At 36.9% G+C, this 24,326-nt stretch overlaps 1 protein-coding gene across 1 annotated transcript in view; it reads left to right on the top strand.

The window, feature by feature from the left end:
* PGM2L1 (phosphoglucomutase 2 like 1) overlaps nt 1–19,116 on the top strand; it is a 62,425-nt gene extending 43,309 nt beyond the window's left edge. The window contains exons 6-14 of the mRNA XM_086340782.1: nt 1,774–1,967; nt 3,053–3,242; nt 4,078–4,175; nt 4,899–5,079; nt 7,007–7,100; nt 7,421–7,550; nt 7,774–7,963; nt 11,609–11,742; nt 13,597–19,116. Coding sequence (XP_086196908.1) covers nt 1,774–1,967; nt 3,053–3,242; nt 4,078–4,175; nt 4,899–5,079; nt 7,007–7,100; nt 7,421–7,550; nt 7,774–7,963; nt 11,609–11,742; nt 13,597–13,699 — 1,314 coding nt within the window. The 3' untranslated portion in view covers nt 13,700–19,116. The remainder of the gene's footprint in view (nt 1–1,773; nt 1,968–3,052; nt 3,243–4,077; nt 4,176–4,898; nt 5,080–7,006; nt 7,101–7,420; nt 7,551–7,773; nt 7,964–11,608; nt 11,743–13,596) is intronic.
* Nucleotides 19,117–24,326: the final 5,210 nt, after the last annotated feature.

Genomic DNA, 24,326 nt, shown 5'->3' with positions numbered 1-24,326 from the left:
AGTGAACTCCGGGAGTTGGTGATGGACATGGAGGCCTGGCGTGTGCGATTCATGGGGTCGCAAAGAGTCGGACACGACTGAGCAACTGAACTGAACTGAACTGAGTAACATTTTAAAGATTTTTTACCTTTCACATTTTTTTTTAAGTTTATTCCTGGGTATATTTTTTTGCACAGATTTCTCTGTTACTGTATCAGGGAGGGATGCTTTCTGCTACAGGTTCAGAAAACCCACAAAAGTGGCTAAAGTTGATAGGAGTTAATTTGTCTCACATAACAAAAATCCAGAAGTATGTGGCAACTGGTATGGTTCTACAGCTCAATGTTGTTGGACCTAGCATCCCTGCAGTTTTGTTTTGGCCTTTTCTTCAAGTGCTCATTGTATAAGGGGTGCTGTACCTCTAGCCATCACATTCACATACAAGGTAAGAAAGGCAGGGAGAAAGGCCAAGATTATTTTTCTCATGTTAAATAAATTTTCATGGAGAGCTTTCAGGGCTCATGAACAGGATCTTGTTGGTTGCTTGGAATGTGGGAACATCCCTTCAACTGGATTTTTGGTTTTGTTTTTTAAATTTCTGCAGGAACCTCAGGAGTTTCACCAACTGGGAGCAATTTTTATGTTAATGTAGACCTCAGATTTGAAATTTTTAATCACCCAGAACTTAAGAAGAGAGACATGCTACCTTATCATCTTTCCGTAATAGTGGACAGAACTTTTTCTATTCTATATTTCCACTAAGAAGGGCATCTCAGTTCCATTTTCCTGCTTTCCACCTGGGCATTACAATCAAGAGCCAGATAAATGGCCAGTTGGCCTTCTCAAAGGCCAGTTGGCCACAGCATCAATGCACAGCTTTATCATTCAAGTTTATCATTCTTTCATTTTTTCTCACTGCCTGGAGTTTTCTCTTTCTTTTTTGTGAACTAAGCTATGTATTTTAGACAATACTTTTCTATTTTAGCTTTTTGAGTCATCTAGTCTACCATATTGCTTGGCACAAAGTTTAGTACATAGTATATATTCAAATGTATTCTTCTTTCCTTCATTCAGGATGTGGTAGAAGGGATTGATGTTAAATACATGGGAGAAGTTGGTATAGATGAGTCCCTTCTAACTTTGAGATCCTGTGAATTATAGAAATACATTTTCTGCTTTTTTTGTTAGCTATTCCTAATGTCTTGTTGATTTGGCTACTTGACAGACTGACAACTTAATAAAATGTATTTTCATTAAATACTGAAAATACATATACCGAAATGTGTATGGAATAATTAATATGTTTGTTGTCTTCCCTGGAATAGACTATTTGGTGTGACATAAATTCTAGTTTAATTTATAGCTGAAAAATAAATTCTTCTTTATCATATAACAGAACCACTTTATAATGCTAAAATTTCATAATATCAAGTTTTTTCCATGGTTTCTTAGATCTTCTTTAGTATATAGTTATAGATCTAAGATTATGATTGGATGCTGTGATATTTGCATATTTTAACAATGTCATAATGGTGCCCTGATTATATTTTTACTTGTATTGTTATTAAAATGTACTTCTAAATGAGAAAATAATACAGAATCATTTTGTTGAAAAGTCCCTTTGGAATCATTACCATCAGTATCCTTAGGTATTTATTAAGTTAGTCCAGCGTTGACATTGTCTACTTGACTAATTTGGTATGCTTCTTTGTAAAGTCAAATATCCCTACTGTAGCTAAGAAAACATATGGTCAACATTTCAAGTGCTTATAGCTGTGTTTACCTATCTTCTAGGTTTATTGGGAAAATGGTGCTCAGATCACATCTCCTCATGATAAAGAAATTCTGAAATGCATAGAAGAATGTGTGGAACCCTGGAATGGTTCTTGGAATGATAATTTAGTGGATACCAGCCCACTAAAGAGAGATCCTCTGCAGGACATTTGTAGGAGATACATGGATGATCTGAAAAAAATTTGCTTTTACAGGTATCCAAGGGGGAATGTAGGATAATATTACCTTAACATAAGATTAACAAATAACAGAAAAAAATAAGGATAAAAATGTGTTGGCTATTCATTATATTAAAATTATAGGTAAATAATACAGTTCATAGTAGTCCAAAAGTAGAAATAACCCAAATATTCAAATATTCATCAATAGATGAATGGCTAGAAATATATTCGTAGTATATCCATACATTGAAATATTATTCAGCAGTAAAAAAAAGAAATACTGTTGCATACTACAACATGGATAAATTTTAAAAATAGGCTAAGTGAAGGAAGCCAGTCACAAAGGACCACATATTGTATGATTATATTGATAGGAAATGTCTAGTGTAGACAAATCTATAGAGATAGAAACAGAAAGTATATTAGTGGTTGCCTATGGCTAGGAAAAATGGGAGGGTTAGGGTGTGGTGGCTCTGGGGTATGGAGTTTTTTGGGGGGTAATTAGAATTTTCTAAAATTGATTATGGTAATGGTTGAACAACTCTGTGAATATAGTGAAAACCACTGAATTGTGTACTTTAGAAGGATGAATTTATAGTATATTGATGGGTTTCCTGGTGGCTCAGATGGTAAAGAATTCACCTGTAATGCAAGAGACCTGGGATCAATCTCTGGGTCAGGAAGATTCCCTGGAGAAGGGAATGGCTACCCACTCCTGTATTCTTGCCTGGAGAATTCCATGGACAGAGGAGCCTGATAGGCTACGGTCCCCGGGGTCACAAAGAGTCAGACACGACTTAGCCACTAACACTTTTAAACTACTTTTTAACTACTACTAATTACCTCTTAATAAAGTTGTTAAAAATTATAACTCAATATATATATTCACTGTATATAAGAAAAGGAAATTTCCTCTAAAATTTGAGTTTTCTTTACCAATTTCCATGTTTCTATAACTGTTCCATAAATAGCTAACACTGTTCAGAAAACGTTATGGTTTGTTGAGTGTAGTTTTCCTATCCTGACAAAATAGATTTTAGCCTTTTTTTGAGATTATTTTAAGTATACCACAAGTAATGAGTTTTATGACAGTGATTGAATGATATTTTCCTTTACAGGGAATTAAACTCAAAGACCACCTTGAAATTTGTACATACATCTTTTCATGGAGTCGGACATGACTATGTACAATTGGCTTTTCAAGTATTTGGTTTTAAGCCTCCAATTCCAGTACCAGAACAAAAAGATCCTGATCCAGACTTTTCTACTGTTAAATGCCCAAATCCTGAAGAAGGAGAATCTGTGCTGGTATATTTTTTCTGTATTTAAATTATGATTTAGTATATTAAAGTTTATCATGTGGATAGGACTCTGACAATTCAAAGATTACTTACAGAAGCAAAAACTACTTTAGCTTACATCTTTTAAATTATATTAGAGCCATATATCAGAGAAGGCGATGGCACCCCACTCCAGTACTCTTGCCTGGAAAATCCCATGGATGGAGGAGCCTGGTGGGCTGCAGTCCATGGGGTCGCTGAGTCAGACACGACTGAGCGACTTCACTTTCACGTTTCACTTTCACGTATTGGAGAAGGAAATGGCAACCCAATCCAGTGTTCTTGCCTGGAGAATCCCAGGGACAGGGGAGCCTGGCGGGCTGCCGTCTATGGGGTCGCAGAGTTGGACACGACTGAAGTGACTTAGCAGCAGTAGCAGCAGCAGAGCCATATATTCTGTTTTGTTTGAAATCCCTATGGTGGATTTCCCTACTTCCTAGTCTTATTTTAAATTTAGCCAAACTAGATTAGCAGATGCAAACTATTACATATGGAATGGATAAACAACAAGGTCCTACTATATAGCACAGGGAACTATATTCAGTATCCTGTGATAAACCATAGTGGAAAAGAATATGAAAAAGAATGAATATATATATGTGTACCTGAACCACTTTGCTGTACAGCAGATATCAACACCTTGTAAATCTAACTATACTGCTATGAAATAAAGTTAAAAAAAGTTAGCCAAACTATATTCCCTTCTAAAATTCATTATCACTAATACAGTGCCTACATTTAGGAATATGAACTTTGAATTTAACATCTTCAATGTAATTCAGCCTTTTGGGTCACTATTTCAGGAACTTTCTTTGAGACTGGCAGAGAAAGAAAATGCCCGGATAGTGCTGGCTACAGATCCTGATGCAGACCGACTAGCAGTGGCAGAACTTCAGGAGAAGTAAGTAGAAGCTGTTAGTTGATTAAAATCTTAACCTTTGAAAAACAGTTTTTGATTCTAAGTCTTACGGGCTCATTGGAAATAATTTTAAAAAAACAAAAAGAAAAGAAATCTCCTGTAAGCCCACTATCCAGAGATAACCACTTACGTTGATATTTTGACGTTTCCTTCCTATGTTTTCTTCATTCAAATATTCAAGATATATTTGTTTTTTATAAAATTGTGATCATCCTATATATATATATATATATATTACTACTTTTGTGTCTTGATTATTTTCCACATAATATTGTACTATGAGCATTTTCCTCTATCTTTAAATATTGTTTAAAATATTGATTTTTAAATTAGTGTAGTATCTCAAAAGATTGCTTTATGAATGTAATCATTTCCTAATCATGGTTCTTTGGATTGTTGTGTATTTTTGCCATTATAATGTCATGACAAATGTCCTTACATAAAAAGGACACCATATTATAACTTTTTTCTCTTTAAGAAAATACAAGTAACAGTGTCAAAGCTTTTCAAAGTACATTGCTGCCACTCTTACCCTAAGCTCACCCTGATCAGTTAGAAAAGAAATAGTAAATGTTTTCTCAAAAATCCCATACAGTAGTTTTTAGGTTTCCCTTTGTGAAGGATGGTAATTTGTAGGTCCTAGGGTCAAGAAGTTTTAATGAGAAGTTACAAAGATCTTGCCTTGAATTTTCATTCTCTCTACAGTGGTGTTTGGAAAGTTTTCACAGGGAATGAGTTGGCCGCCTTGTTTGGGTGGTGGATGTTTGATTGCTGGAAGAAAAGTAAATCAAGAAATGCTGATGTGAACAACATTTATATGTTAGCCACCACAGTCTCTTCCAAAATTTTGAAGGCAATTGCACTAAAAGAAGGATTTCACTTTGAGGTAAGAATAGGTAATATCTATGTGCTCCTTTTCTAAACCTATTTCTGTAAGCTAAAGCCATCTCCCCACCAAAGTTGACTTTTATTGATTTCATTTCTAATTCCCTCTTTTTTTCAAACTCTATTAACACTTAACTAAAAGATTAAGTCTTTTTGATAGTTTGGAAACCTTGAGCCAAATTCATCCTATATGTGAGTTTCTGAAACTAAGATAAACATTCTTACAAATTGCATTAATGCTTATTTTTCCATACAACAGTATCTGGCTTTCCTACCAAGAAAATTTGGCTCCCAGTGACCTCATAAATAACATAAACTCCACTCCAAAAATCTGTAGGTGTCATGACCGCTTATTTAGCCTCTTCAGGTTCAGTCTTAAGAAACTTTTAAATAAAATTAAAAAAAAGAAACTTTAAGTAGTCTCCTAAATTACAAATTAAGACCCAGTGATCTACATCCAAAAAACACAATGATTCTCTCTCAGCACAGATCATTAACCTTTGTGAACCTTGGACAGTTAAACTGACCCCTTTTATAGCTACTGGGACTAATGCCAATTAAGTTGCTTTTCCTCTGCCCGCTTTGCCAAGTATCAGTGAAAAAGTCACCTCTGGGCCTTGAGCCACAGTCAGGCTATAGGTCTTAACACTAATAGGCTAACTAAAAGAAAATTGTACCTTTCTTAATGAAATAGAACGTTCAATCTCTGGGTTTCTAAATTACAAATAGCAAAATAGAAGAAATTGAAAATTCATTCAAACCTAAAATTCTGAATTACTATTGTTGTTGTTCAGTCACTCAGTCGTATCCAACTCTGCAACCCCATGTACTGCAGCACGCCAGGCTTCTCTGTCATATACTATCTCCCGGAGTTTGCTCAAACTCAGGTTCATTGAGTCAGTGATGCTATCGAACCGTCTCATCCTCTGTTGCCCGCTTTTCCTCCTGTCGTCAGTCTTTCCCAGCATCAGGGTCTTTTCCTTGTAGCAAGAAAATGCATAATGAGCACAAAAGAGAAAAAACGTGATTCTAAAGACCAATATTATATATGTGCTTTCTTGTTTTTATTCCCGGAGGTGGTGCTGTAGAGATTTGGGGCTTTTATTGTGTTTTTCCCAGTGAGGAGGTGGAGAGGTGAATGAGAAATCTTAAATTAGTAAGAGAGCTGTAGAGTCACTGTGTATCACATGCTCTTCTGACTCTAAAGCAGTTCGTGTCTTTAGAATGCACACTAGCTCATCAGATGAAAAGTCCTCAAATCTAATTACCAAACCTAGTAACTTTCTTGATCGTTTTATTTGGGCCATGGTGTTATGGTAAAAGTATACTTGGTTCAAGTATATGTTGTGATAATGTTGAAAGTGCATTGTTAAAAACTTTATGGCCTTTGGTTACTCAGAGGGACTAAATTACAACCTTTGTAGGCACTTTTACATTAGTGCTTATAATGCAACTTAGAGAGCAGTTTCTGAGAAGTGATATTGAATCCTGGCTCTCTCATATGCAGGGTACTCTTGGGCAAATTTACTGAACCTCTGAGCCTCTTTTTCAGTAACAGAGTTTTTGTGAGCATTGAAAAAGATAAATGATGTAAAGCAATTATTGCAGTGCTTGATAAATAGTGTATGATCATAATACATGTGTGGATTTATGGTACTTTGTGACTATATACATCAGCACTTATTGGATTATATTTGGTGAATTATATCACTATTACTATGCTTGATAAATAGCAGGTCATCAGTTGTGGCAGTGTATATATCCATGCACTTTATGACTATATGTTTACCACTGTATAAATCTTTGTGGACTGAAGACCATAACAGATCATTATCAAAGTGTTATGTGCATTTAGTAATGGGCTTTTCTCTAATATATATATTTTTTGAAAGAGTCACTTAACTAGAGTGGCCTCTTCTGCATTTCAGGAAACATTACCAGGTTTTAAATGGATTGGAAGTAGGATAAAAGACCTCCTGGAAAATGGGAAAGAAGTCCTTTTTTCATTTGAAGAGTCTATAGGTATGTAGTAAATATTAAAATATTTGAAATATGAATGAGAGCACTTTTTTCAAATATAGTGATTCTGAAGAGAGGAATTTTTGTCATCTGGTTTTACACTTTGAGTTATAAAAACTATCAAGAACTCAGAAATGTGTAGATACATTTCTCATCAGGAAAAAAACAAACCCTTAAAGGTCCCCTACATATGCTAAGTATCAATAGGTTTCCTTTATTACCAGGCTCTGAAATACATTGATCCTTCTGAAGAAATATGAAACTACTAAAATTATATATAGGCTTATGTTTTCCTCCTTTTTAAAGATTTTTTTAATTCTTAGGTTTTCTGTGTGGAACTTCAGTTTTGGATAAAGATGGTGTGAGTGCAGCTGTTGTTGTTGCTGAGATGGCATCTTACCTGGAAACCATGAACATAACATTGAAACAGCAACTGATTAATGTTTATGAAAAGTAAGTTCTACTATTTGGAATTTCGTGTTCTAATTTTTTTGGTGCTACTTTTAACTTTATAAACTTGTTTTGAGGAATAGTCATTCCTTTTTAAAAAGTACTAATATTGTCTGCATTAAGAACTGCCACTATCTGCTTAACACAATAATAGGCTTATCTTTAATTTGTACTTTTCTAAAGAGTGACTTGAAATCTGATTTTAACACTTTAAATCTTTGTACAGATATGGTTATCATATTTCAAAAACTTCATATTTCTTATGTTATGATCCAACTACCATCAAAAGTATATTTGAAAGGCTTCGCAATTTTGATTCTCCAAAAGAATACCCAAAGTTTTGTGGGGCATTTGCTATACTGCATGTACGAGATATTACCACTGGATATGACAGCAGCCAGCCTAATAAGAAATCAGTAAGTACCTATATTTTTAAGTTTTTAACAATTTGTAATAATTCATACTACAACAAAATGGAAGGTCAAGCCTGTGAGTTTCTTAAAACTTAGGATCCTTGTTTTTCTCCAAAGCAGTTGTAAGTTCACTAACTGGTTCTGACTCTCACCCATCCTGTCCTCATTACTCCCCAAGGACATAGTATGCCCTGAGGGTGGGGAATGGGAAAGAGGATGAGAGACAGAATGAGGAAGGGAGGGTGGGAGGGAGGGAAAAAGTGTGATAATGCTAAATAATGTTGAAATTTTTTTGAGTCTAAAAGCCTATAATTTCATCATATGATATTGCTTTTATGTGGAATCTAAAAAATTATACAAATGAACTTATTTACAAAACAGACTCACAGTCATAGAAAACAAACTTTTGCTTACAAAAGGAGAAAAAGGATGGGGGATTAAGTAGGAGTTTGGAGTTAAAGGTGGCTCAGTTGGTAAAGAGTCCACCTGCAATGAGGGAGACCTGGATTCGATCCCTGGGTCAGGAAGATCCTCTGGAAAAGGAAATGGCAACCCAGTCCAGTATTCTTGCCTGGAGAATTCCACGGACAGAGGAGTCTGGTGGGCTACAGTCCATGGGATTACAAAGAGTCAGACACGACTAAGTCACTAACTTTCTTTGGAGTTAAAATATACACACATTAAATAAACGACCAACATGGACCTACTTCATAGTATGAACTATACTCAATATCTTGTAATAACCTATAATGGAAAAGAATCTAAAAAAGAATATATACACCTGAAACTAACACATTATAAATCAACTATATTTCAATTAAAATTTTAAAAATAGACTATAACTTTTTAAAAGATGAATGTTTTACTGATAATCTTAGCACCTAAAAAAATAAATAAATAAATGCCTATAATTTCAAAGCTATGTGTCTTTCTAGGGAAGTTTTAACTTCCCTTTCAACCTTATTCCCTGTGAATGCGTGGCTTCCTAGGTGGCTCAGTGGTATCCCTTTTCAACCTTATTTCCTATACCTCCAGCCAAATGGAATAACTTACAAATACTTCTTACATATATACATTAAAAAATTATTTTTCTATTTTTGCTCAAGCTTTTTCCTTAGTCCACCTTTTCTTCCTACTGCTGCAGATTCACACTTTAGCCATTATTTAAGACTTCATGCAGATGTCACCTCCTCCATGTACCCTCCAGGTCTCATAATCAGATATCTTCCTCCTGAGGTTTCTTTATAGATTGTGCCTTCCTCTGCTCACTTATCACTTCCTATGTCATGTTACCATTGCCTTTTGCATGGCAGATTCATTTCTAATATACCTTTATGCCTCTCAAAGCTCTTGCCTACACAGTAGGTGCTCAACTAACATTTAAATGCCATAGATTTGCTGATTATATTTATTTTGTTATTATTATGATTGTTATTATTAACCTAAATTTCCATGTATAATGGTCTGATATTGTCTCAAGAGTCTAGGAGCATAATATATTTTGGAAAATCTGCAGCCTCTTATGTAGAATACTACCCATATTCCCTTTGTGTATTTTCAGCCAGTCAACCAAAATTGGTTCGTTGTTGTTATTCTGTCTGTATGTACGTATGTTTTTCTGTGTTTATAAACTACTTGAAAAGAAGAACTAAATGTTTTGCTTCTTTTCATTTCTCTAGTGTTGCTATGGTTAGAATAGTTCTTGGTATGATGCTTTTCCCCTCTTGACTCCCTTTAAAGTTTATGATATTTGTTATTCCAAGCGCTTTCCTATCTATTCTCCACTAATGCTTACAACACATTTTGTAAGGCTTGTAGTATAGATATTTGTTAATCCCCTGGGGTCACATAGTGACTGTCAAAGACTTCCTGAGTTCTTTCTTCTCCAACTTCAGATTGACATTCATCTGTGTGTTCAACAGGCATTTATCAAAACCCTTCTGTGCTACACTGAGAAGACAGTAATGACTAGACACTGTAGGAGTCTAGTAGGGAAACAGTCAAGTAAACTGATTACAAAATGATTAGGGGGTGTGTAAGAGTGCCATGAAAGAGCATAGGAAAGACCCTTACTCAGACCTGAGGGGCTCGTACAGGGCTTTGCAGAGGACTTTTGTGAGCTGAGTTCTAGAGTTTGGGCAGGAGTTATCCAGATGTGGGAGGAACAGAGGATGTTTGAGGCAAAGGGAGCAGTAAGCGCTACGTCTGGAGGTGAGAAGTCATGTTTTCTTTCAAGGAACCGCAAGTAGTTCTCTACAGCAGTAGTACGGAGTGCAAGGAAGGATGGCATGTATGGTGAGTGGGTTAGAGAGGGTGAGAAGAAGATCAATTAGTACGCTGTTTGGTAATGGAGATGAGAGACAACAGGAGCCTGAATGTAATATGGTAGCAATAGTGAAGGAGAGAGCCTGACAAAGCTGAGTTAAATAAAGGATAGAATAACCAGGACTTGCTAGTTGATGGTCTGTGAGTGGAACAGAGGGAAGGAAGGTCTCTGTCTTATGCAACTAGGGGTACCAGTCACAGAGAGGATCAAGCTCAGGACACCTGAGGAAAGAAAGGCTCCACTGTCAACCCCTCCACCCTAGTACAACGCACATGGTTCCCTCGAGACGCCTTCACGGACTGATTTGTGGTGCAGGAAGAGTACCTGTGTTAATCTATATATTTATGTCAGTAAAGCTTCATTCTTGTTCAATTTTTAGCTAATTATATATATTTGTACCCCAGTGGGTTATTTTGCCTGCCCTCTAGGATGTGTGCACTCTGCTTTGGAGACTGTTGAAAAACTATCTGTGAAAGTGTCTTGAAGTTGTAAAGCACTTTGCAAAAGTAGAGGTAGTTTGGACTTTGGGACAGATAGGCCAGGTTTCAACTTCTTGCTCTGCCACTTAGCTGATTACCTTGAACAGGTCGTTTACCCTCTCTGAACCTTGTCTGTAAATTGTCAGTAATATTTACTTTGCAGGGTTATTGTTGAGGTCTGGAGATCATGTGTATAAGGTATATAATCCAATGCTTCTACAATTATAAATAGTCAGTAAATGGTACAGTTATGAATTATGAGTGTAATCTTTTGTATTTTAAAGTTCTTTAAAATATTTAAAAATTTTTAATTGCAGTAAAAAAAAAAAATGCAGGGGCTTCCCAGGTAGCTCAGTAGTAAAGAATCTGCTGCCAGTGCAGGAGACACAGGTTTAATCCCTGAGTCAGGAAGATCCCCTGGAGGAGGAAATAGCAACCCATGCCAGTGTTCTTACCTGGATAATATCATGGACAGAGGAGCCTAGCAGGCTACAGTCCATAGGGTCGCCAAGAGCTGGACACTACTGAATGACTGAGCACACACACACACAAAAAAAAACATAAAATTTGTCATCTTAACCATTTTTAAGGGCTCAGTAATGTTAATAATCACATTGTTGTGTAACAGATCTCCAGAACTTCATCTTGCTAAACTGAAACTCTATACCCATTAAATAAGTCTCCATTTCCCCCTCCCCCTAGCCCTTGGCAACTGCCTTGCTACTTTCTCTTTCTATGAGTTTTACTGCTTTACCCACCTCATATAAGTGAAATGTATTTTACAACTCTTGAAAATAAGAAAGGTACCAAGTGTAATTGAGCCGTTGTTGCAATTGTGCCTAGGTGCTGCCTGTAAGCAAAAGCAGCCAAATGATTACATTTACTTTTCAAAATGGCTGTGTTGCTACTCTTCGGACTAGTGGAACAGAACCGAAGATAAAGTATTATGCAGAGATGTGCGCATCACCTGACCAGAGGTAGGAATCAACTTTTAAAATATTATGTATATATAAAAGCTTTATTGATTTCAGAACTGATTTCACTTTGCTGTGCCCCAGAAGCTAACACAACATTGTGTAGCAATGTACTCCAGTAAGCATTAGCTAAAAAATGCTTTGTTAAGAGATGTAATTCACATACCCTATAGCTCACCCTAACCCTATAGCTCACCCATTTAAAGTGCACAATACAGTCGTTTTTAGTACATTCAGAATTGTGGAAACATCACTATAATCGATTTTAGAACATTTTCATCACCTCAGAAAGAAAGCCCCTCCCAGTTAGCCATCACTCCCTATTCTCCTTCTTCCCAGCCCTAGGCAACGACCAGTCTACTACTTGTCATTATAGATTTTCTTATTCTGGACATTTCATATAAATGGAATCACACAATATGTGGTCCTTTGTGACTGGCATCTTTTATTTAGCATAATGTTTTCAAGGTTCATCCATGTTAGCATGAATCAGTACCTTATTCCTTTTTGAGAAATTTTGTTTTCATGGCCCAGTGATATTCCACTGTATAGATACACCATATTTTTAATCTGTTTACCAGAGGAGGGACATTTAGGTTATTTCCATATTTTGGCTATTATGAATAATGGTGGTCTGAATGTTTGTGTTCTAGTTTCTGTGTGGACATATATTTTCTTTTAACTTGGGTATATATCATACTTACATAAGGAGAACTGCTGGGTCATATGGTAGTTCTATGTTCAACTTTTTGAGGAACTGCCAGACTATTTTCCAAAAAAACTGCATTATTTGGGAACTGGATCTTAATTTTTTAGTGAATTTATATTCCTAGGAAGATTCTTTAAAGCTTGAACTATTTAGGCTAAGCATAAAGAAATGATCAACAAATAATTTGTTCATTGCCAAATATTCATTTTCTACATTAATATGATTTGACTTAATATGCTGAATTAATATCCTTTTAAGAGTATAAATTGTGATTAACTTGACTTTAATAACATTTAGAGGGTATTTAAACTTTATGAGTAGTATCTCCTATAATGTTGTCATTGGTCAGTACCTATTTGGGAAGGAGATTTTTTTTTGGAATTGCCTTCAGAGCAATGTGCATTAATTACTTAGTATTTCTCTAAACCTTTGTGTTTAAGAGTAGATTTTATTTCCTTTGGGGGGAGAAAATGACCTCCTAAGTCATTCAGAGCAGAGCTTAAAGTAAAGCAAATTGAACAGTGCTATCTTTGGTTTAAAATGAAGGGCAATTTTTAATGTAATAAAAATTAAATTTGTTGTGTAGCTTGTAAAATGACTGTGAAGGCAGTCTGAAAAGAGAGGTTTTTGGGGTAATGGCAGCTCTTCAGGTGATGGCTTTGAAGAGAATACTTGGTATTCTTTTAAACATCATATATTTTTAGTCACACTTCTTTCTTTACTTCCTAAAAGATATGCTGTATCACCCCATAATAATCTATAGGAGGTATGCCTCGAGGTATTTCAGGAAGCCAGTTTATCTTAATACCTGGTATTGGTGTTCTGAGCCATTTAAATTGCCTGCTTTAGGAGCAGTCTTTAGATTTACTCTAACTCATCCATGTTTCATGTGTCATTGTTACACCACAGATATTAACCTCCTTTTAATGCAGTTCAATTTCAGTTTGTGAGAATGGTGTTTTCTGTGAGTGTGATTCCCCTCTTCCCACTTGTGGCCTTGTTTTGTTTTACACGAGTGAATTTCTGTCTTGTTTACCAGTTATTTAATCATCCCATAAAGTATATGCACTCTTAAAGTTACAACAATTTAAGCACATTTTAAGGCTATGGAAATACAGAATTTCAAAACTGTTAACCTTTTTCCTCAGTGACACTGCCTTACTAGAAGAGGAATTGAAGAAACTGATTGATGCTTTGATTGAGAATTTTCTTGAGCCCAGTAAAAATGGACTGACCTGGCGTTCTGTTTAGCCTTCACCAGAACATCATTGCTTTGCCCCGGTCCATGGAACAGAGCAACCAAGAACTCCATGCATTGAACTCATGTTAGCATTCTCTCTGTGTGTCATCTGGCCAAGTATCTTTTTCCTTTATTTTCTTTCTTTTTGGTTGGCTAGCTAAACAAACTATAAATATTGAAATGAAATGGCTGGGAAGAAATGATTCAAATTTTTTCATAATCCTGAACAGAAGTCATTACATTAGAAGTATTATGGTAACACGTCATTCTTCCTTCAACAGAAACAAACTACAAATGTGAGTTTTCTTATTAAAGTGTGATTAAGCTTAGTTATATATTCTTGTGATTGTGTATAGCACAGTTTTTCTTAAAGGAAGATAAGTGTTGTATAATTGTAGAGTTAGTTAAGGAAATGAATCCATAAGATTGGCAAGAGAGTGGCGCTGCTCCCAGAATACTGTGGAAAAGTGTCATTGTTGCATTGCAGATATTAACTTACAAATTAGAGTATTTGAAATAGGATATTTAGCATTTCTAGGTTAGAACAGGTGTTACAATTTGTGGTTTCAGCACCTCTGTTTCAGGTGTTCTTGGTGCAGTGTAAATTTATTGTATTTATTTAAAAGTCTAACATTTATCGAACATAAAGCAATTAGTGGCAACACTCCCAGTGGCGTGGTTCTTTCTCAGTGCCTTCTCAAGGCATGGTTTGAATTGAAATAGTGTTCTTCCATGGAGTATAATTTAATCAGTTAATTTGCAGACAGTTAAAGTCTTCCAAACTATATAGGTACTTCTCCTCTATTTAAAATAGATTGTTGATTTAAAAATCTTATGAATGTAAGTAAAAATCTTGATAAAAACAGGCTCAGTATAACTAGCTAAGGATCTTCATGTTAGAATTGTGTCAGCACAGCCTCTAAGTGAAGAAAAATACTGGAACTAAGAACGGAGCTATGAATTTTTAATTTAAAAGTCTGACATTTAAATTACATTTTTACAAGAATATATGTTTCTTTATCACATGAAGTAGTGCTCATTTTACTAAGAAATAAAACATCCAGATTTTAGATCTTACAAAACAAGCTACATGTTTTAAAACTAAAGTCCAGTTTATCCTAACATCTTGCTGACTTCTGTAGAGTTTTTCATCACGAGTACTATTTATCTCTTTTAGTGGGGGAAAATTTTTTGGGAGGGGAATGTCACTTTTGGTTGATTCTGCATCTCTGAAAAAGAGTTAATAGAGAAGTGTTGTTTAATCTTCTCAAAGTGTATTCTGTCTGTATTGCTCACAGAGTACTTAGCACACGTGGTATAGTTAAGAGTTAACAATCATGAGGCCTTGGATGTACATAATTATATTAAACAAATTGCCTGTGGGAGATAACCGATATGAGAGAATTTATTTCCTTGAAAAATAATATAAAATTAAACAGACTAGAATATTTATTAAATCATGGTTTGATTTATTGCAGCAATCAGCTAACATTTGGCTGACTCCAGATAATCCAAATGTGATTTTCAGATTACTGTATTGCCACTATTGTTCATTTGTTCCTTCCTTACTTTCTTATAGCTGAATCTTGTGTGACTGTAGATAATAGAGCTAAATGTAGAGTGCTATTCCTGAATGAGTTTGTTTCCAAAGGCTTTGCACTAAAGAAGAAATGTGTAGAATGTTTTGCTTTATTTGCTTTTAGGAACGTAGATTGTCATTTAGGAAATGGCCTATATTCTACAAAGTGGTATGAACAATGCTATATATATATATATATGAAAAATAATGTATGTTCTGTTTTAGTATCTGTGTTTCAGTGACTGAAGAACAAAGTGGAACTAAAATGATACAACAGCTCATTCATAATCACTAAAGCCATGCTTGTCATTCTATTATAAAGAGAACAGTTTTGAATGCAACAATATAATGCAACAGGAGTCATCTTAATCAAGGTGAAAGGTCATTAAGGCTTGGATTCTTATGTCAAAAATTTAAATATCCAAAGTTAAAATGTTACAAATGTTCTCAAAGAGTATAGATTGAGGGAATTATTTGATTCTAGCCAAGCTCTTGAGCATGATATTTAACAAGAGCTTGACATAGTGGGTGTACACTTGTCTAACAAAATAAATTCAGTAGCACAAGACAACCAAGAAAAATAGAAGTACTGGCCAGTAGGACCCAGCCTTAGGATCTACATTATCTTTTTCTTTATGTACAGTATCATGGAAATGAATGCCTTCTCATTAAGTGTGTAGATCAAAACTGATATTTTCTAGAGCTTTGAGGAAAAGAAAAGAATTAATCAGGCAAGCTTAAAGCACTAGAAATAAACAGTAGAAATAAACAATAGAAAAGTCAGTAAAGTGGCAGGGAAAATGCTTCATGTGAAGAGCAAACTTACCACCCGAAAAGTAGGAAATGAACTGGCTGTGGGCAAGTTGTTGACTTGTTGTTATGATGAGCAGATAGTGATGCTTTTGTCTCCTTTTATTAGTGACTGCTAAGAAGCAGCCAGGGAGACCTTTGAGGTGGTGAGAAAAAGTACCCCTCATAGGATTCAGTTCCTGTTAGGATGTTGTGTTTTCAGATCATATGGGAACTGGAGAGGGGAGGATATAGCATAAATAAAAAGGAATGAAATATAGATTGAAAAATAAGACCTATAAGAAAAAGCACAAAAGATTAAGATCATTTAACTCTGGAGGGGAGGAAGTTGTTGAGATAGTTTAGTAACTCTTGAGTTATTATTTAAATCTTTTATTGAAGAACTCAAAATAAGAAGTAATATAACAGACTGTTCTCCATTTCCAGCAGGGACAGTATAAAAGGGAATAAGGATTTTTTTTTAATACAATTAAACATTTTAGAATTATGGCATATGCTAAAAAGCTGTTTAGCACTTTTTAAAAGTTCCTTCATTGAAATCTCAGGTTGGAACAAAGATGATATCATAAAGAGCATTGAAAGTAACATTTGAGTTTCACTCCATATCTGAAAGAATTTAGCTCACAAGATAGTTTTTGTATATGTTGAGTAGTAGATGCATGAGTGCAGTCTTTATTCACTGTATAAAGACCTGCTTAATTAAACCTGTAAATTAAGTGCGACTTGAACATAATTCCGTTCATCTTGAAGAATGTATAGGATATTTGAGGAGAATGTTTTGAATATAAATTATTATTACTTGGATGTTGTAACTTCAGCAGACAGAAAGGTTCTAAGAGAGTGGATGTTTGGAATATCTATATAAGGAATAGACCTCCTATTTCTTAAGCAAGTTGCTTCTGGAATTGATGCAACAAAGATACTAGCTGAAGTTTAATGGAGAAATTGTTCTACAGACTGCTGCTATTGGTGTTTCTCTCAGATGTTTTCCACTGATGTTTGTGATGCTTGAAAACTCCAAATTCTGCTTGGATAAATTTGTTTTATGCCTTTTTCTCTCTACCTCCCTCCTTCCCTAGGTGCCCTTCCACATTCTGTTACTGTGAAAAAACTGTTGCCCTGTTACCTCACTTATGAGAAATCTTAACTATATTCATTCAGACTGCTTTAAGCTTATTCCTAAGCTGTTTTTGTTTATGGACTTTTGGTTATTTTGTTATTACTGTGAGAATATTTAAGACATTGTAAGAAGTAATTTTAAATCTGTTGCATAATCTTTTTTGGTCTGCTTGGATACTACTGTATATTAATTTATTATGGCCTTTTACAATTCACTTGTTTTCTGAGATTGCTCTAGAAACTGATGAAGAAAGACTCCTACTAACCAAAATGAATGGTCAATTGATCTGGCATTTTATTTCAGGTTTCCTTGTACTTTGGGCATCCAAAGCCCAAGATCTGAGGAAAAAAAATTTTTTTTTTTACATTTGTCCCTCAAACCATCTTACCATAAACTATGAGGAGTCTAAGTGGAAAGGAGGGAATATCTCATTGTTGGACTCTTTACACAGCCTAAGTTTACTCCTAGTTGGAAACAAAGTTAGTGTTTTCTGTTGGTGACATTAAAATATTCACCATACTATTACATTCATTAAGACATAGCTTCTCTTTGCTAATTCAAGACTGTGTACTTAAAAAAGAGAGCACAGAAGAATGACGAAAGTGACCACGGTAAGGGCAAAGTGGCGTATCTTTAAAGTTTGCTTCTCGAATTTTTCCATCAGCATAATCCTAAAGCAGAGGAGCAGGAATGTTTTGGGGGAAGGGGCCTGAGAGCAAAATCAGAAGCAGCCTGCACTCAAAATTTCGTGTTCTGTCTTGAAAATGTGATTTTTGCATTCTCCGTAATAAAACTGTTTTAGTGAAAAATGATACCTTCGCTCTTCGTGGAAACTGATGCCACCAGAAAGAGGCACTGTGTTTATCACGTGGGCTCTCAGTTTTCTCCCCCATCCCCTGCCTCAATTGCTATATACCCCCGAGGGGACACACTGACTCTAGTGTGACAAATATACATAGAACGTATATAAGATGTTCCCTTTAGAAGGTGACCTTTGAAGGTATTAATGCCAAGTTGAAGTGACCTGAAATAGTTTTAGTACCACTGAACCTTATAATATACTCCAAAGCATTTACCAGTTTCTTCTCATTAATTATTAGCATCCTGTGACTAGGAAGGAGCACCTGACTCTCAGCTCCCTGAGAGCAGGGATCATGGTTTATTATTTTTCATATCCACACCACCCACCACATGTTATAGAGTACTTAGTTAGTGAAAATAGGAATTATGGAATTTCATTCTAAAGAAACAGATAGTTTAGGCAATCGGAAACATTACTTTTCTGATTCAGCTTTTAAAACAGTTCTCAATACTGATATGTATACTAAGTAATGTTTATTAAGCGTGCACACTCTTAAATACTCTGTTTCTTTGGCAAGAGCAGAGCATATTCCTATTTTGAAGTTGTATGTAATGCCTACTATTTTACACTCAAAGCAAGATGTTGGCCAAGAAGGTTAAGAAAGTGTCTGTGTAGACTTAGTATCACTAGTATTAGTGCTGTTATAAGCCTACTAATGCTGCCTTCCAAGGGAGTCACAACTAATTGGATACCGTTTGATAAATTTTTGTCCAGTGTATAATTCATCATATGTCTGAAGAGAGCCACCCAAACAAGATTTGCACCTGTATGTGATGAGGCCTTGTGTTATAGGCTGAAACAAACTCTTTGTATACGTCATTGAATATGCCAGATAAAATATATGCAGTTAAGAATTAATTATTTGTCTGTATACCAGTAATTCAAAATTGTACCCTTGTTTCAATAGTTTCTGTCAACATCTTCTCATTTTTCCTTACAGACTACCAGGGTGTATCATAAATACTCCCTCTGAGAATTTGCACTTTAAGTATTTGTGTGCGTGGTTTTAGCCAAATGAAGTGTTATCAGTAATAAACAGGTCTCTTCATAGGCGTAAGTTTCTGTGTAATTTTTATTATCTTAGGTATTACATAGTTTATAAAGTTTGCTATCCAAACTGAACATGTTCTTAAAATATATACATGATATACCCTAGAAACTACTTTGACCCTAAATAAGTAGTGTAGCTCATTACTCAGTAAATATTTCTTTATTGGTTAACCAAAAGCTTCCCTGGTGGCTCAGAGGTTAAAGCATCTGCCTGGAATGTGGGAGACCTGGGTTCGATCCCTGGGTTGGGAAGATCCCCTGGAAAAGGAAATGGCAACCCACTCCAGTACTTTTGCTTGGAGAATCCCGTGGAGGGAGGAGACTGGTGGGCTACAGTGCATGGGGTCACAAAGAGTGGGACACAACTGAGCGACTTCACTTTCACTTTCACTTTAGCCAAAAGTCCCAGAAGAAAGAACTATTACTAAATCTTTGTCTACCTTATTTTTCTCCTTCTCTTCTTTATTTTTTTATTTTTTCCTTCTCTTCTTTAATTGACCTAATTTGTCTGCCCATGTTGCTGCTGCTCCTAAGTCGCTTCAGTCGTGTCCGACTCTGTGTGACCCCAGAGACGGCAGCGCACCAGGCTCCCCCGTCCCTGGGATTCTCCAGGCAAGAACACTGGAGTGGGTTGCCATTTCCTTCTCCAATACATGAAAGTGAAAAGTGAAAGTGAAGTCGCTCAGTCGTGTCCGACTCTTAGTGACCCCATGCACTGCAGCCTACCAGGCTCCTCTGCCCATGGGATTTTCCAGGCAAGAGTACTGGAGTGGGGTACCACTGCAGCATCAACTAACATAATAAAAAGTTAAAGGTTTGGAAATCCCTCAAAGAAGTAACTATGTATCTGTGATAGAGTGGTGGTCATGCAGTTAGTTTCCAGGGTTGTTAGGATTCTGTGGTCCTGGTCTCCACTGCCTGCTTCCTCTGATCAGGTTCAAAGGTAAGATGAGTGAGAATAACATTCTACAAGATAATTTTATCACCTTCCTTGTATATTCTGAAAACCATGCTAACCCCAGCCTTACCTTTTCCTCTATTTTATTGTTGTTTAAGCACGTAAACAATACATTTAGTATTACTACCTGTCTCTGTAGTCTCCACAAGCATAGCCTTTTCGCTACATTACTATTGCCTAGAACAGTACACGGCACATAGAAGGTATCCAGTAATATTTACTGGTTGAATTAACCCATCTCACATTTCTGCATGCAGAAGAAAAGCCCTGAATTCTGCTTTGATTCCACACATGCACAGGGTTGCATGTGATGAGACATATGCAGCAGTGATTCCACCCCTTTTAGAGATTTACAAGCCCATTAATCAGTATCTCATTCAGGCAACACCTACTTCTCACTGCCTCTGGGTCATCTCTGCCCATGTCCTGCTGAAATCTCAAGCATTTTCTTCCCACTTTCCTGGCCCCATATTTTTCTGGCTTGAAACCTCCAAGTTGTCTTTTATTTATCATGCCACAGGATATGTACTAATTGACAAATTATTTTTTTTTCAATTGGAGTACTATATTAGTTGATTCACAATGTTGTTCGTTTCTGGTGTACAGCAAAGTGATTCAGATGTGTGTGTATTTGTGTATATGTGTGTGTGTTTTCTTTTTCATATTCTTTTCCACTATGGTTTGTTACAAGATGTTGAATATAGTGCCCTGTGCTATACAGTAGGACCTGGTTGTTCATCTGTTTTATACATTGCATCTGCTAATCGTAAACTCCTAATTTATCCCTCCCTCACCCCTCTTCCCCTTTGGTAACCAATTAGTTTGTTCTGTCTGTGAACCAGTTTCCGTTTTTATAAATTAGTTCATTTGCGTTATTTTTTAGATTCCACATAGAAGTGATATCATATGATACTTGCCTTTGCCTTTACTTAGTGTGATAATCCCTAGGTCCATCTACGTTGCTCCAGATCGCATTGTTTCATCCTTTATAATGGCTGAGTAATACTCCATTTTATATGTATACCATGTCTTCCTCCTTCATTCCTCTGTCCGTGGACGTAGGTTGTTTCCATGTCTTGGCCATTGTAAACCGTGCTGCTATGAACATTAGGGTGCATGTGTCTTTTTGAATTAGTTTTCTCCAGATATATGCCCAGAAGTAGGATTGCTGGATCATATGGCAACCCTATTTTTAGTTTTTTGAGAAACCTCCAGACTGTTTTCCATAATGATTGCACCAATTTACATTCCCATCAACAGTGTAGGAGGTTCCTTTTTCTCCACACCCTCTCCAGCATTTATTATTTGTAGACTTTTTGATGATGACTATTTTGACCAGAGTCCCTTGGACTGCAAGGAGATCCAACCAGTCCATTCTGAAGGAGATCAGCCCTGGGATTTCCTTGGAAGGAATGATGCTAAAGCTGAAACTCCAGTACTTTGGCCACCTCATGCGAAGAGTTGACTCATTGGAAAGGACTCTGATGCTGGGAGGGATTGGGGGCAGGAGGAGAAGGGGACGACAGAGGATGAGATGGCTGGATGGCATCACTGACTCGATGGACGTGAGTCTCAGTGAACTCCGGGAGTTGGTGATGGACAGGGAGGCCTGGCGTGCTGCGATTCATGGGGTCGCAAAGAGTCGGACACGACTGAGCGACTGATGTGATCTGATCTGATTTTGACCAGTGTGAGCTAATACTTCATTGTAGTTTTGATTTGTATTTCTCTAATAATTAGCAATGGTGAGCATATTTTCTTGTGCCTATTGGCCACTTGTGTTGACTAGTTCTTTAACAGCCTCTGAAGGTAAGGACAAGTCCATTGGCCTGAGACCCACCTAAAACAGGGACCAAGAAGCTAACTTAACCTAAAATAGCAATGGGACTGTTATCATCCCCAGGGGAGAATTCATGTATATTTAGATGGAAATGTATTAGAGGAGGGATTATAATAAAAAGGCTTCCCTGATAGCTCAGTTGGTAAAGAATCTGCCTGCAATGCAGGAGACCCTGGTTGGATTCCTGGGTTGAGAAGATCTGCTGGAGAAGGGATAGGCTACCCACTCCAGTATTTTGGGCTTCCCTTGTGGCTCAGCTGGTAAAGAATCTGCCTGTAATGCAGGAGACCTGGGTTTGATCCCTGGGTTGGGAAGATCCCCTGGAGAAGGGAGAGGCTACCCACTCCAGTATTCTGGTCTGGAGAATTCCATGGACTGTATAGTCCATGGGGTCACAAAGAGTCAGACACAACTGAGTGACTTTCACTATAATAAAAATGTTTATTTATTCTCCATCTTTCCTCTCTTGTCTTCTCCAAATAGCACTTCTTCATTCCTGTTAGTGATGTGACTGTTCTCCTGTTTATCTTTATTTCCCTCTCTTTACCTCTAGTTCTAATCATTAAATAGACCAGTCTTACATGGATTTGCTTTAGATTATGTCTTTGACCTTTATCTCTCTGCTTCATTCATTCATTTTATAAATATTTTTTGACCCAGAAATATGTAGGAACCAAGGGCACTGCAGAAGGCTAAGAAGTAGGAAAAAAGACACAGCAACCATGTTACTGCTGGAACAGCAGGATGAGAACACTGTTCCCACAGCCCCACACCACCAGGTCACCTGCATTTATTCTTGATGACTTTGAATTCAAAGTGCCTGAAGACAAGGCCTCAGTGGCCTGGTCTCTTGTCACATGCCTGCCTCCTGGCTGAAATTAGATCCTGGTAATGGAAGGATCTGACCCCTCAGCTTCCTTCTGAATGGCGGCAGGAGGCAGCGTGCTGCAGTTACCCTTCCGTCAAGACACAGTGACAGGAGGTTAACTCACCAGTTGAAACTGTGGTGCAGACAGAAGGTGACCATTCACTGCAGTGCCAGAGTACTGGAGAATAAGTAAAAGCTCAGAAACAGGAAGAGGAGGGACATCTTAAGCACAGACAGCACACGCATGCAGAGAACCACGAGCAGTTCAGTACTGCCATGTTGGGAGCAGGGATGTGAGCAGAGACGGGAGAGGGCCCTGTGCGCTGTGCTGCAGAACTTAGACTTCAGTCAGTAAATGAGAGTCATGGGAGGGTTTAAGCAGAAAGTCTCCAAGAGATGATGGTGGGGGCAGGGAAAGTATGAGAGAATCCACCACTGGAAAGAACCTTGAAGGTCATCTTATCCAATCTCATCATTTTCTACCATTTGACTACCAAATGGGATAAAGATTTGAACTACTGCAGTGACAACTTGCCAAGACAAGTTATTCTCTTCGAAAGAAAGACTAGTAGAGAGTTTTTATTATGTTCAGCTGAAATCTGCTTCCTGCAGCTTCTATTCTTTGGTTGCACTTGAAAACAATGTTATCCAAAAATCTGTTTCCTTGACACTTGAAGGCTTTTCCCCTCAGTCTGCATATGCGTAATTCAGTAACTGTTCCATGTGTGACCTGATTTTTAGATCCCCTTTACCTTTCTAATCACCCCATAGACAATTTCCAAAGAGCTGGGTCCAACATTAATATAATACCATATGGACTCTAGCCTGCCAGGCTCCTCTGTCCATGGAATTCTCCAGGCAAGAATACTTGAGTGGGTACCATTCTCTTGTCCAGGGGATCTTCCAAACTGAGGGATCAAACCCGGGTCACCTATGTAGACAGATTCTTTACCATCTGAGCCATCAGAGAAGCCCCCATAACACTATATATATATATATATATATATACACACACACACACACATATATATAATATAAATTTATATAATTTATAAATATAAAATATCAGTTCAGTCACTCAGTCGTGTCCGATTCTTTGTGACCCCACGAATTGCAGCATGCCAGGCTTCCCTGTCCATCACCAACTCCCGGAGCTCACTCAAACTCATGTCCATCGAGTCGGTGATGCCATCCAGCCATCTCATCCTCTGTCATCCCCTTCTCCTCCTGCCCCCAATTCCTCTCAACATTAGAGTTTTCCAATGAGTCAACTCTTCATATGAGGTGGCCAAAGTATTGGAGTTTCAGCTTTAGCATCAGTCCTTCCAAAGAACACCCAGGACTGATCTCCTTTAGAATGGACTGGTTGGATCTCCTTGAAGTCCAAGGGACTCTCAAGAGTCTTCTCCAACACCACAGTTCAAAAGCATCAATTCTTCAGTGCTCAGCTTTCTTCACAGTCCAACTCTCACATCCATACATGACCACTGGAAAAACCATAGCCTTGACTAGACGGACCTTTGTTGGCAAAGTAATGTCTCTGCTTTTGAA

The sequence above is a fragment of the Bos grunniens genome, chromosome 15 (assembly GCF_055505025.1).
Source record: "Bos grunniens cultivar Pamir isolate PY7600 chromosome 15, Bosgru_T2T1.0, whole genome shotgun sequence".
Taxonomy (NCBI): Eukaryota; Metazoa; Chordata; class Mammalia; order Artiodactyla; family Bovidae; genus Bos; species Bos grunniens.
The sequence above is the reverse complement of the archived record's forward strand: the minus strand, read 5'-3'. Positions and strand labels throughout refer to the sequence as shown.